At 42.7% G+C, this 13,218-nt stretch overlaps 1 protein-coding gene across 3 annotated transcripts in view; it reads right to left on the bottom strand.

Annotated features, from left to right (window-relative positions):
- Positions 1–13,218, bottom strand: part of LOC105856978 (aldehyde oxidase 2) — a 79,184-nt gene that overhangs the window by 56,307 nt on the left and 9,659 nt on the right. For 2 of the 3 annotated variants that reach the window (XM_012739067.3, NM_001309952.1), the window contains 4 exon segments: positions 11,795–11,884; positions 9,022–9,102; positions 4,601–4,745; positions 3,527–3,619 (listed from right to left, as the gene is read on the bottom strand). In XM_012739067.3, coding sequence (XP_012594521.2) covers positions 3,527–3,619; positions 4,601–4,745; positions 9,022–9,102; positions 11,795–11,884 — 409 coding nt within the window. 3 annotated transcript variants of the gene reach the window in all.

Raw genomic sequence — 13,218 nt, 5'->3', positions numbered from 1 at the left:
GAACTTGCAGGTGGCAGACCCTACTAGAACTTTCTATGATCCCCTCCTGACCGACCTTGGTGAAGCTAAGCAAAGTTGCTTTGTGATTAATGGTGATAAATCTGACAGCATTAAAATAATGGTAAAGTTCATTCAATTCCCTAGGTTGTTGTCGAAAATCAATAATGGTTTGATTGGAGGTTTTGCACCTGATACTCAAAATCTTCAACAATAGGTTACATGAGGGTCACTTGAGAGAATGCTCATGCAAGGGTGGTTACACTGAGTGTTGCTGGAAGTAGGAAATTGGGGGTTCCTGAGGAGGTCAAGGGAGCAATGGGTGAGCATCTGGGAGGACTGGGGCAATGCTATTTGTCGTCTGGCAGGGGAGTAATTCAAAATATTAACAACTGCTGCAGCTATGCTTATGAGGATTGGTATGATATTAGTGTGAGCTTCAGGGTGTCTCTTCAGTAGGGGTGGAAGGGTTCAGATCAATCTTCAAATGTGAAGTAGTCACCCAAACCACCAGGACCTGACTTAGGCAGCCTTTTAAAATTAATCCTTTTCTTCCTGGAGTTTGCAGAATGAAACACTCACATAGAGTTTGATTTGACAGCACGAGTAGTGTTAGTCTGTTTTTATCCTGTCTCAGTTTGGGCTTTGATTTTTCTTTTGTTGATTAATCTTCGAGACTATTTCACCCTCCCACATAGTTGTATTTTATCAATATTAAAAATGTACTTGGCACCATACTTCTCCCACCTCTGCCAGTATACTCAACACCCCCACCATCCCAGCTGACTTAACTGATGGGGAAACCACTCCCTGCTCCTTGTCATCCTTATGCTAAGCAAATCTTGCCTACAAGCAGCTAAACTGTCCCTCCTCCCTGGAACATCTCAGCCTGTTTCTGTTTCAGCATCTCCTAAAAGGTACTCAGTGATATGGGATCTGAGCCATCTCAGACCCATCAGCCATGGTCTGCTGCTCCCTTATCCCCACAGGGTCCACTGGAGCCTGGTCTTCAACTTCTGCAAAAATCCTGGCCTTATCTTTGCAGAAATGCTAGGGAAACCAAGCCCGTTTCCTGTTACACAATTCTTTCTTCCTAAGGAAAAGACCTATAGCCTTATTAACAGAGAAGAAATCATAAACAAAAGAATTATTATTACTATTAGTATTAATATCAGAAGCATTGCACAGACAAGCCTCACTGCCTCTTACATGACATAGGCAGAAAAGGGCAGCCCCACACTAGTGGGGACTGAAATGCCAGCCGTCTGCTCTATTGCCTGAGTCCTCTCAAGATTTCAAACCCAGTTTGAAGCTAGACAATCCTATTTCCCATTGCTCACATTACCACCTCACTTTGCGCTGGGCAGGACACATTTTGTGCTAGGCCACACAGAGAAAATTCTATTTACTGTAGTTCTATTCATGTAACACCTAGCTTTTGTGCAATTGGAAAGAGTTCCAACTTTGAATCTGGGAAAGGGCATTACATTTTAACTGCATGCTTTTCAGAGTTCCTGGGTCCACAGGATAAACATGCAGTGACTTTCTGGAGCACTTACTATACTAAAGATTTTGAGAAGTAAAATGTATGCGGAGCCAAACATGTACATGATAGGGATGAGCAGCAAAATTTAAATAAACGTTTAAGTCAAAATTATAGCTGTTGAAGAAATCTATTTCCAGGGGGTGCCAGTGTGGGGGAGGGGGCACATCTGGCTCCAGTGCACCCCTCCCCTGCCAGTGTCCTTCACTCTTCTGGGCCTAAAGAAAAGGTCGAGGATCTGGGAAACTTCCCTGGAAGCCACTAGAGGGTACTCACGCTTTAATTTTAAGAGGCCCAAAGGAAGGCGCATTGTTAGTTTCCTCAGGTGTCAGAATTTGGCTCTACCTGTGGCTGCAGAGACTGAAGTGAGCAGTCCATTCAAACAGCCAGGGGGACGGGTGGTGGGGAGGGCTGGGGGGTGCAGGGGCAGTAATGAAAAGGGCACCGAGTTGGAAGTGGGAGACCTTGTAACCTGACTCCCAGCCAGCTTGGGACCTCAGGCTCATCCACTTTCCTTTGAGTGTTGGCTTCCTCATCTGTTAAGATGAGAGACTTGGGCTATACTGAGGATTTTGAATTGCTCTGTGAAGGACCCTCTCAGGGACAGACAGATACAGGGGCTCAGGGACAGGGGGTGATGGTGAAAAGTCTTTCTTTCAAACTGAGCAGCTTATTTTCATCTATTTATTTAAGGTTCGTTTGAGGATAAATTTGTGGTGCTCAACAGAAGTCTGAAAACAGGGGGACTAAATGATGCCTGGGGTGGAGAGTTGGGCCAGGGCCTCCTGCTGTAACCTCTACTTGGACTGGTTGTCTATATGCCCAATCGCCCGTTCTGCTATTCCCTCCTCCTCTCCTCTCTATTCTGCCGGCACCAAGCTTTCTGTCAAGCCCAAGCACATTCCTCTGTTTTTCTAAATGGCATTCAGATATGCTACCTCAATTGTCCCGAGACTGAGGCTCTGAAACCCTGGTGCTGGGCAAAACCTAGGAAGGGTCCCTTCCCTTGCAGATGGGAGAGGTCAGGCCAGGCACGGGCAGACTCGCTGATCTGCAGCACAGTCTAAGTTTGGCTGATGATGGTCAGAGGCCAGGCAGGTGGGACTCCTGGATGGCAGTGATGCGGCCATGGCGGGTCCCCTCTCTCCACCACGGACCCCCACAAATGCATGGTGACCAAGTCAATCTTGACTCAAACTTCCAGTTCAGTCAACCTCCCTGTTGCTTAAGTTAAGGACGTCATCATCACCACTGCCTCCCATTGCATTCCAGTTCCTGACCCCCTCATTCATTCATTTTTCCATAAATTCATTCATCAGCCATTGACTGAGCACTTACATGCATGCCTATAAGGACTAGGGGCTTCATGGATGAAGAAAGGAGTGAATAAGGTTCCTTTTGTTAGAGGGTTTGCCATGCATCTTGAATGTCAAGTCCTGCGTGTTTTCTTCCCACTTTGTGAGCTCCACCTCGTCTGGTACAAGTACTCTGCACTAGCGGGCTCTTCAGGGTGTGGTAGGCGCCTGGGGTGCTTGCCCAGCAGGGCCTTTGTCCCACTTGGCCCCTTATCATTGTCCCCATGAGACAAGTAGCATGTGAGCGCCAGGTGATATTTCTCCTACTTTGCCCCTGCAAACATCTCCGCTCCATGGAATTGACTGTCCCACCGACGGACAGCATCTGCCCTCTCTCGCTGTCATCCTGTCAAAGTGACACTGCAATTTCATTGTCTCTGGGGCATCAAGGCATTTTATAGATGAGCATTCTGCAAGTGACTGCAAGGTCCTGAATGATATAATTGGGATACTTCATATTCTTGAAAAGATTTTGACAGTAAAGTTTCATGGTGGGGGTGTTAACATCACCTTAGAAAATTGATGAGGAGCTGGAAATAGGCCAGACAAGATACACGAATGAGGAGGCTGTGAGTTACTTGGCAAGTGGAAGGTCAGTGCAGGCATGGCTTCATCCACACCAGGAACTCACCTTCACTTGTTTTAGTCACCATGGTCAGCTCGGAGATCCGGGCAGGAGAGAGGAGAATTGGGTGAAATTGTCCTCGAGTTTTCATTGCAGGTCCTGAAGAATAAATACATTTTAGAGACAGCTAGGAAAGAGAAAATGCCCCTTTTTTTTTGCACTGAAATTTTCTCATATACAAATTTTAAAGATTGACAATAAATGTGTATAGATGTGAAAGCAGTGGTCACACACCCCTGCCAAGTAAATTTATAGAATGTGCTTTCCCAATGTATATATTTATTTACTTATGTACTCAATACATTTATGGAAAAATAGGAAAAAGGCTGAGAAGCTCTTAAAACATTTCTTGTTTATAGGCGCCAGGAGACACATAAAAGAATATGTGTAACAGCCAAAACTTGAAAACAGCTGGAGCTCTTTCGACAAGGCAGGTTTCAGCAATAGAATGGGTGAGCACATTGTTCCACACTTACACAATGGATAAGGCACAGCCACATGCAACTATGTGGGTGAATCTCCCTCAGGTCAAGAGTTTTGAGTCAGCCAAACATATTGCAGAAAAATAATACAGTGTCAGTCTATGTGAAGTTCAAAACTATGCAAAACTAAATGACCTATTGTCTAGTTATTCGGATATATTAATATGTGGCAAAATTATAAAAATAAAGAAGAGACTGATCAGCACAAAATTCAGGCCAATGAGAACCTTCAAGAAGGAAGGGAAGGCCCCCAGGGCCTGCAAAGTTCTTGATAAAGCTCAGATGCTTAAAGTGGGTGTGGGTGGTAAATGAGTGTGCACTGTGTTGTTAATAGCTCCACACCTATTTTATAAAAATCCATTGTGTTTATTAAATATTTAACAAAAACAAAATTAAAAAGGACATGATAAATTAAATGATTATAAAACCCCTCTAATACTTTCCCGCCACACCTCAAGGCATCGCCCCGCCCACTGCCAGTGCATCTGCACATCCGGCTTTGGAGACTACCGGTTTTCTCATAAAGGATGAGGTTTTTATCCCTCAGAAGTAGTTTTTGTAGCCCGAAAACAGGAAGTTCGGCTCGGCGTTCACTCACCCAGGGAGGTGTTGCCCAGGATGAGAGGCGCTTCCGGGTGTTTCACCTTCAGCTCCAGGAGATCCTTGAGGGTCCCCGGGGAGATCCAGGTAACCCTCTCTCCATGAAAGGTCAGCGTTCGTTCTTCTGGGTTCTCAGCCATCCTCTAAGGGCAAATGATAAGTACATGTGCTCGTGTGCACACCTGCCCTCCTGGGTTACACAAGGTCCCAGGGAAGATGCCTCTAGAGAGATTTCAGGGGTTCTGGGGTGTGCTTGCTCAAAAAGATACTCCCTACACCTATTGGCTAATGCTTACATTTTATCATTAGATGGATTTTTGAGGGCAAGTGATAATATAAGCTGGCACCTGTCATTGATCATTTAGTATGCATTAATTTAGCATAATTTAGTCTCATGGCTTTAAAAATCATAATTACACTAATGCTCCTAAATTGATATTTTCAGTTTGGATTTTTCCTCTGAAATCCAAACTCATATCTGGGGGACTCGATTTTACCTCTTAGATGTGAAATAGGCATCTCAAATTTAATTTGTCCAAAATTTAGTTTCTTATATCCAATCTCCTTCTAAGCTCCCTAAAAGGAACCCCAAAAGGAAAAGTTCTCTGTTCCTCTGGAGGTCATGCCCATCCCCGAAAATGGCCACTTCACACTTCCCTCTTCCAGCTGTCCAAAGCCCCAAGTCAGCTTTGACTGCTGTCTCTCTTCCACACCCACAACACATCCATCAGCACATCTTGTTGGCTTTTCTTCCAAAATATATCCAGAATCCACTCGGTTCTCATCACCTCCACCCCAGCAGCCTGGAGCAGCCTGGCCCGGCCACCACCACCGATCTAGATGGCAGTAGTTCCCTGGCGGGGCTCCATGCTCCTTCCTTCCCTCTGCAGGCCACTCTCAATGCCGCGGCCAGACTGAGCCTGTCTCAACTTCAGAAAGAGCATGTCCTGCCTCCTCTGTCTCCCTAACAGCTTCTCACCTCATGCAGAGTAAAGGCTGGCCAGCATTAAGCTCAGCATGGCCTGCTCCACCCCCCCCATAACTCCCTCTGACCTCCCCTCGCTCACCCTGCCCCGCCAGGCTCACTCTGCTCTGTCCCTTCATCAAGCCAGGTGTTCTCCCACCCTCAGGACCTTTGCACTTGCTCCTTCTCCTTACAATTTTAGCTGTAAGGGCTGGCTGCCTCGCTTCCTTCCAGACTGTCTTCAAATGAGAAGGCTTCTCTGAGAAGTCTTCTCTGGCCAGAATATTTAAAATTGCAACTCCCTGCATCCATCCTCCTTCTCTGTTTTATTTTTTCCTCCTTAATACTTCTCACTTGCTAACACACTGGGTCTTTTATCTATAATTTTGCTAACCGTCTCTCTCTCACCAGAGTGCAAGCTCCTCCAGGGCAGGCCTTTTTGTTAGTTTTTTTCCCTGCTGCATATTCAGTACCTAGAACAGTGTCTGGCAGAGGGGTGGGGAACCTGTGGCATTCTAGGTTCTTAAATGTGGCCTTTAGACCAAATCTAAATTTTGCAGAACAAATCCTTTTATTTTTATTAATACATTTTTTCATCTTATATATATATATATATACTTAAAAATGAACATATTTAAAATACGAAAGAATAAGATAGTGTCAGTGAAATAATCCTCCTAGATCAACTAGCACAATTAGAACATTAGTAAGCCATAAAAGCTAAATTGACAGCTGCTACACTCATGATTTAGTTCTAACTTCCCCAGCTTGACTGACACCACTACCTTACAAGGCTGGTTGTCGAGAGTTTATGGGGACTGACTACGCCAGTCTGTTATCAGCTTTTGACAACAGTGCACTGTGTTTATGTTTGAGGTGGAATTTGTGAATAGCTGCACAGCTTGACAGTATTTTTTAATTCTGTTTGGTTAATAGCCCATCATGTCAGAGAAGACCAACAGAATGCTGAAGGAAGGAAACACATTTTTAAATGAGGATTGGAAATTGCAATTGTATCTCGTTTCTGCTAAAGATAACATGATTTGCTTGCTTTGTGATGCTGCAATATAAATATTAAAGAAAGTCAATGTTCATCAGCATTATAACACTCACAAAGATCACAAATATTTTAAATTAGAGGGAGAGGCCTGAAAAGTTGTATTATAGAAATTAAAAGATGAAAAGCAAAAAAGCAAAGACAGTTCTTTCAAGCAGCAATAAGACATGGAAATAATGTCACTGAAGCAACTTATAAAGTAGCTTATAAACTCAGGAAAAAAGGGAAGCATTCAGTGATATAGAAATTGTGAAAGAATGCATTGTTGAAGTTATAGAATGCTTAGACGCCAATAACATTTCAAAGTACAAACAACTGCATCTTTTAAGGAGAGCCATAAATGACCAGCTGCATGAATTAGCCTTCAACTTAACAGAACAAGTTCATGCAAACTTCAAAAGGAAAATATATATTGTTTAATCATTTTGGATGAATCAACTGATACTACTGATTTAGTGTAAATTTTATACTTTTATACTTCATTAGGGTCATAACAGAAGATTTTCTTTGCTACGAAGAGTTACTCACTTTCAACACTCTTGCAAAAAGAACACAGGGAATACATAACTTCCAAGATAAATGTTGTGAAATTGGACTGAACTTGGTAAATTTAGTGAGTGTATGTACAGACAGTGCACCTTCCATGACAGGAAAACATGAAGGGCTTATTGCACAGATAAAAAAAAGTATTAACAGATCCAGATGCTCTCATTTCTTTTAATTGTACATGCATCGGCAAAATTTCTGTGCTAAAGCTACTATTTTGAGTAACACTTTGCAATAAGTTATAAGTATTTTTAACTGTATTGGTGCAAATGCAACACTAGCAGCATCAGTTTCATAACATGCTAAAGTGTGTTGGCTATCACAGGGACAGGTGTTAGCCAAAATTTTATCTCTGCAAGAACAGATAGTTAAATTTTATGAAGGATGGAATCAACAATGTGAATTATTGAAAGAAGATTCGTATAGGGATGAAGCATTTCTGTGTGATATATCAAAATGACTTGAATATTTCTTTGCAAGATGAAAGAAAGTCTCAACATATGATACATGGCAAAAAAAAAATCCAAGCATTTCAAAAAAAAGCTATCTTTTTTCAAAACACTTCTTTTTCAAAAGGAAATTTCAGATGAATATTTTCCCCAGTTAGCAAAGGTCACTGATGAGCAGGGCGATGTATGTGAATCATTTGAAGAATTAGCAGCTCTTATAGACCTATGAATTGGCGAATACAATGAAAGGTTCATCAACTTTGAGAATCATGATATCACACTCAAATTAGCATTTCAGCCTCACCTAGTTGATATCACCACGGCACCTAAAGAACTGCAGATGGAATTGATTGAGCTTTCAGTAAATGACATTTTAAAGTCATTGTTCCATGCTAAGAAAGATCCAATTGAAATATGAAAAAATGCAGTAGATTATCCATGCCTTCAGCAACATGCCCAAAAAGTGCTTTCTTGCTTTTCCTCCACTTATTGCTATGAATCTACATTTTCCTACCTAACCCAAATCAAGACGCCTTTAAGGTCACAAATGACAGATGCCCATCTAGAGGATCAACTGAAACTGCGGACCTCCGTGTTGCAACCAAATATTCCAATGCTTTCTAACAAAAAGCAGACATAACAAAGTCATTAAAAAGTTAGTTAACTTTACAATTAACAAATAGTTTCATTTTTTGAAATGATTAAGTATACAGTAGTTAGATTTTTACAAAATACTGTACATTTTTTTTTTATTTTTTTTTTCCCAAAATCATGGCTTGTTGAATTACTGTACATTTTTAAGTACATCTAATTGAAGTTTCTTGAATGTGTCCTTATTTGATTATAGCTAAATTAATGTGGCCTTCCATCATGAAAAGGTTCCCCATTCCTGGTCTGGCATGTTGCTGAATGGGTAAATATTTGTTGGATAAATGAATAATGAATAAACACACCAGAGCCCATTCAGAAGTAGGTATTTTATAGAATTGGACTGCTGGATGCCCGGGGAGAAAGATGGAGATGCGAAAGGAAGGCTGGATGAGGAATAGGCAGCCCTCCTGGAAGTGCTCCTTGGGGCCAATGCTCTGGCGTCTCCGGAAAGATGGGCAGAAGCTTAGCGATGCTGTATTGCCTGCATGGGCACCAGAGACACGTTCCACATGGCATGGTGAAAGTACTGAAGAAATCATTTAAAAAAAAATAGCCTCAGCTGAGGCATCAGGGGATGTGTCCAAGGAGTCCTCCAGGGCTCTGTGAGCTGGGGAGGAAGCAGGCACCTTGATCTGTTCAAATACTTCCACAATTTGACAATTTCTCAGGCAGGAAAATGGGTGGTTTTATAAAACTGAGTTTTTAAACTAATGGTATTTAAACAAGCACATAAAACACCCAAGTCATCTTACCAAGAGTTCTGGAGGAAATATGAGCTCCTGGGTGGGGTCCAAGGGCTGGAACTCCTCTTTCGCAAATAACTCCGTGCAAATCTTTATAAAGGGAAGAAGCAGATGGCCCTGTCAGCCCAGCTCCGTGGGAAACAGCGTTGTAATTCTTTACAGGAGTTAGGCAAGATGAACGTAGTAATAACTTTCCCAGTCTCCTTATACAGGGACATAGTTCAAACCAAAGAATTTAAAATAAGAAACTTGTTGTAAGAGAGATACTGATTTGCCACTAACGTGATACCAAAGGAAAGAAAGAGTATTCTATGAAATATGCCAAAGAGTATTCTGGGAAACACCAAGACAATTTATGGAAAACTATCAGAGGTTAAATAAGATAGAGAAATCCTTCCCACTGTGCCACGTCAGGATTCATAATACTAAAAGTTCTGAGAAGTCCCGTTGTTTAAGTAAAAATGACTCTACACATACATACCCGTGCATAAACACACATGTGCACACACACACACACACACACACACGGCACACACGCAATCTGACTTTCCTAACAATAGTTAACATTTACTGAGTGCTTACATTTCCAGTGCTTTGTCATGCATTAATAGTTTATTTAACTTCCATGATAATTGTACAAGGAAAGTAAGTTATCTCCATTTTACCCATTAGGAAACTAAAGCACAGTGAAAAGTTACCCACACAGCAATCTTGTCTGACTCAGATCTGCTTTAGCTTTGGAAAACACTTATTGCCAGAAAACATTCCTGAGGAGGTGTGGAAAGCTGGGAGAAAAACTGGGGTGCCGAGTAGAGGTGAGGGCGGTGGAGAAGGGGGATTTGAGGACAGCAGGGGTTGCCGGGTCTGGGTTCACAGTCTTGGCTTGGCTCCAATGGAAAGATACTTAACCTCTCTGAAGATTAAATTATAATCCATATTTTGAAGGGTAATTTTGATATTAGGTGACATGACCTGACATTCATCCAATACTTCCCCTCTTTTTCTATCTCTTAGATCTTCCCAGATTCCAGAAGGAACACTTATAACTGTTCCTTGTAAAAGTAGGGCCACAGATTGAGGCATTACTGGCCCACATGAATGATCAGTTTTTGTGTTAGTTGGAATTAGAACTATAGGCAGTACCTGGGGATGGTCATATGATATATCTCTAAAACCTAGAAATAAGATTATGCCTGAGAATTAAAATGTAAAACAAACATAATGAATCAAAGATGAGAAATGAGAAGTTTCCCTAAACGGGTCCTAGGCCAAGATTTATAGTTAACCAAATTGAAGATATTGACAGCTTAAAGAGAAGGAGGAGTCACAAGGGCAGACACCTGGCTGTCCGGCAGGTGCCCACTGGCGGTAGTGCAGGGTCTTCTGTGATTAAGACTATGCAACTGGGCCGGGCGCGGTGGCTCACGCCTGTAATCCCAGCACTCTGGGAGCCTGAGGTGGGCAGATCGTTTGAGCTCAGGAGTTCAAGACCAGCCTGAGCAAGAGTGAGACCCCATCTCTACTAAAAATAGAAAGAAATTAATTGGCCAACTAAAAATATATAGAAAAAATTAGCCGGGCATGGTGGCGCATGCCTGTAGTCCCAGCTATTCCGGAGGCTGAGGCAGAAGGATCGCTTAAGCCCAGCTAGGCTGACGCCACGGCACTTTAGCTCGGGCAACAGAGTGAGACTCTGTCTCAAAAAAAAAAAAAAAGAAAAAAGAAAAGGCTACGCCGCAACTGCCTGTGTCCATGCTCGCCAAGCAGTCTTCTCACTATAATTTGCCTTCCTTTCATGTTTTCCTACAAGGAAGGCCTGTGTGGCTGAGTGACACCAAGACGCTATTACTGTGTTTCTCTTTATAAATGAATGTTGGAGCACATTCTGGTTTAAATATCACGTTCTTTTGAGTTTAGTTAAAGTGAGTCAGGTGCTTCCTAGAGCCCAATCGTTGCCCAAGTTAATTCCAGAGACTACAATATTGAAGATAGATTTTGGGGTGTATTGATCCCACTCCCTCTGCGAAGCGGCTGTGGGGGGTGCGGCCCACCTCCCTTGGGCAACAGCCTCTGTGCCATTGCACACTTTCTTCACACCCGAATAAGGTGACAGCGGGAGCCAAGAATGGGGAAAAGGTGGGTGTGAAGGATGGAAACAGATGCCGCAGGGGACTGGCGGGCAGTGTTTGTCCCAGGCCAGCTCTGTGCTCTCAGATTCCCTCGCTCACAGGGAGCTGGTTCTCTATGTTATCCTGTATTTGAACTTCTCTGAGTTGAAATCCCTTAAGGATTTGGCAGTGGCTCTCTTCTGGAAACTGGTGTCTCTCAGAGAGCAAAGCCAGAGACCGGAATGTTTAAGGCTGGACTTCCTGGCTGTGGAGGCCACAGACTCTCCGCATGACACTGGACAGCCCCTCCTGAAGTGGCAGCGCCCTCTCTCTACCCAGGAGGAGACTGACAGGACGGCTGTGAGCAGGGCAGGCACAGAAGTCCCTTCCACTGGAGGATGGGACTCATTCACCGTTGGGGTAGGTGCTTTTTCTCTTGTATGAGCAGTTTTGTTTTTCTGTTGTTTCAGCCTTTCAGGCTATGGAGGGGAAAATCAGAGTATGGGCTTTGGATCACCACTTTACCCCGCTGCCACATGAACGCCCTCGCTGTGGACAGTTGTAAGCAAAGTGGAGAATGACCACTAAAACTAACAGGCGCAGTTGCAACCCTGAGCGGCGCTAAGCAACGCTCACAGTGAGAGGGGACATGCAAGGTAAGCAGATGGACTCACGTCATTTTTCCCGCCAAATGAGGAAGAAGCATTTTCTCCCTGATCCAAGCAGCATTTTCCTGTTCCCTTCTGTTGACAGCCATTTGACTCCTAAGAAGGTGAAATGCCTTAGATTAAAAATGTTTTTAGTAGGTAAATTGATATATGCCCTGAAAGGTTTGGCAATTTAAATGAGGTTTCAGACTTTTTAAGCTACTTTTTGTAGTTTCTATTGGAACAGGGATAGTCACAAGACCTTTCTTCTTTTGCTCTGTTTTTTTAAATGAAATGGTACATATAGAATATATAAAATATATAACATGATATATAATATATACAAAAATATAGAATATAGAAAAACATAAAAGAAATAAACTATCACTACTCTCCTGATGATATTTTGACATAATATATATTTGGGATTATATTAGTTTATATAATATATAATATAAGAATATATAGTATAAGAACATTTTTGTTCATTATATGTACAGCTTTGTGAACATATATGCATTTTTAAGGTCAATTCCTACTGGTAAAATTAATTGATAAGATCCTTTTCAGGGCAATAACAATGTGTCCACTCTGTACCATATATAAGATTCAACAACACTGAACATTATCAATTATATAAGGGCCTTTAGAACAATAAGGAAAAGCTAGGGAAAAAAAAGAAAGAAAGAAAAGAAAAAGGAAAAGGAAAAGGAGAAAAGGAAAGCCATTTTGGTAACCAGATCTCCCAGATATTTGCTATCTCCCTGGGCCATCTGGGGATGAGTTGACAATGAGTTGTAAAGCAGGTTTCCATTTGCTGGTGCCTTCATTTCCCATTTCCTCCTGAGTTACCTCTTGTATCTTCTTCCTCAAATAATTCTCCTAAATATCTAGGAAGATATGTTCTTCTGACAGTTCAGTTCTCTGTCTCTGCTTAGGTGTCCCAAGCTGCCACCTTCCTACTTCTGTCCAAGAGGCAAAAATGCCTGGACCACCCAAGCAGCACTTCCTCCCTTACTCAAAGTTCTGAGAGCTTCCACAGCAGACCACGAGAGAACAGTGATGTAAAAAAGCCAGCCTTCTCTTGGTCCGGTCCATATAGGTCTTGTACCTTCCCTCTCGGACTGGGCTGCTTCTCCCGTTACAGTCTCATGGGACCTGTTGGCTACAGGGCGGGGGCATCTGAGCACATTTTTGCCTTTATCCCCAGAGTCCGTGTGCCTGGAAAGGTGCATAACATCCACATCCATAGGGAAAGAAGTTCCCTTTAACCTCTTTTATTTGCATTTCACAAGTGCTTTTCCATTTACACCAGCAATTTGTTGGGCTTATGAGCTATTTATTTTACTTCTCAGTGTGTCGCCTTCGGCTCCCTGGTGTGGCTGTAGAAGTCTGGGACATGCATGCGTGGGTGACCTGCCTGGCTCTAGGGTGTTGTACGTACCTGCTGG

The sequence above is a fragment of the Microcebus murinus genome, chromosome 8 (assembly GCF_040939455.1).
Source record: "Microcebus murinus isolate Inina chromosome 8, M.murinus_Inina_mat1.0, whole genome shotgun sequence".
In the NCBI taxonomy this organism is placed as follows: domain Eukaryota; kingdom Metazoa; phylum Chordata; class Mammalia; order Primates; family Cheirogaleidae; genus Microcebus; species Microcebus murinus.
Note: the sequence above shows the minus strand (reverse complement) of the source record. Positions and strands in the feature narration are given on the sequence as shown.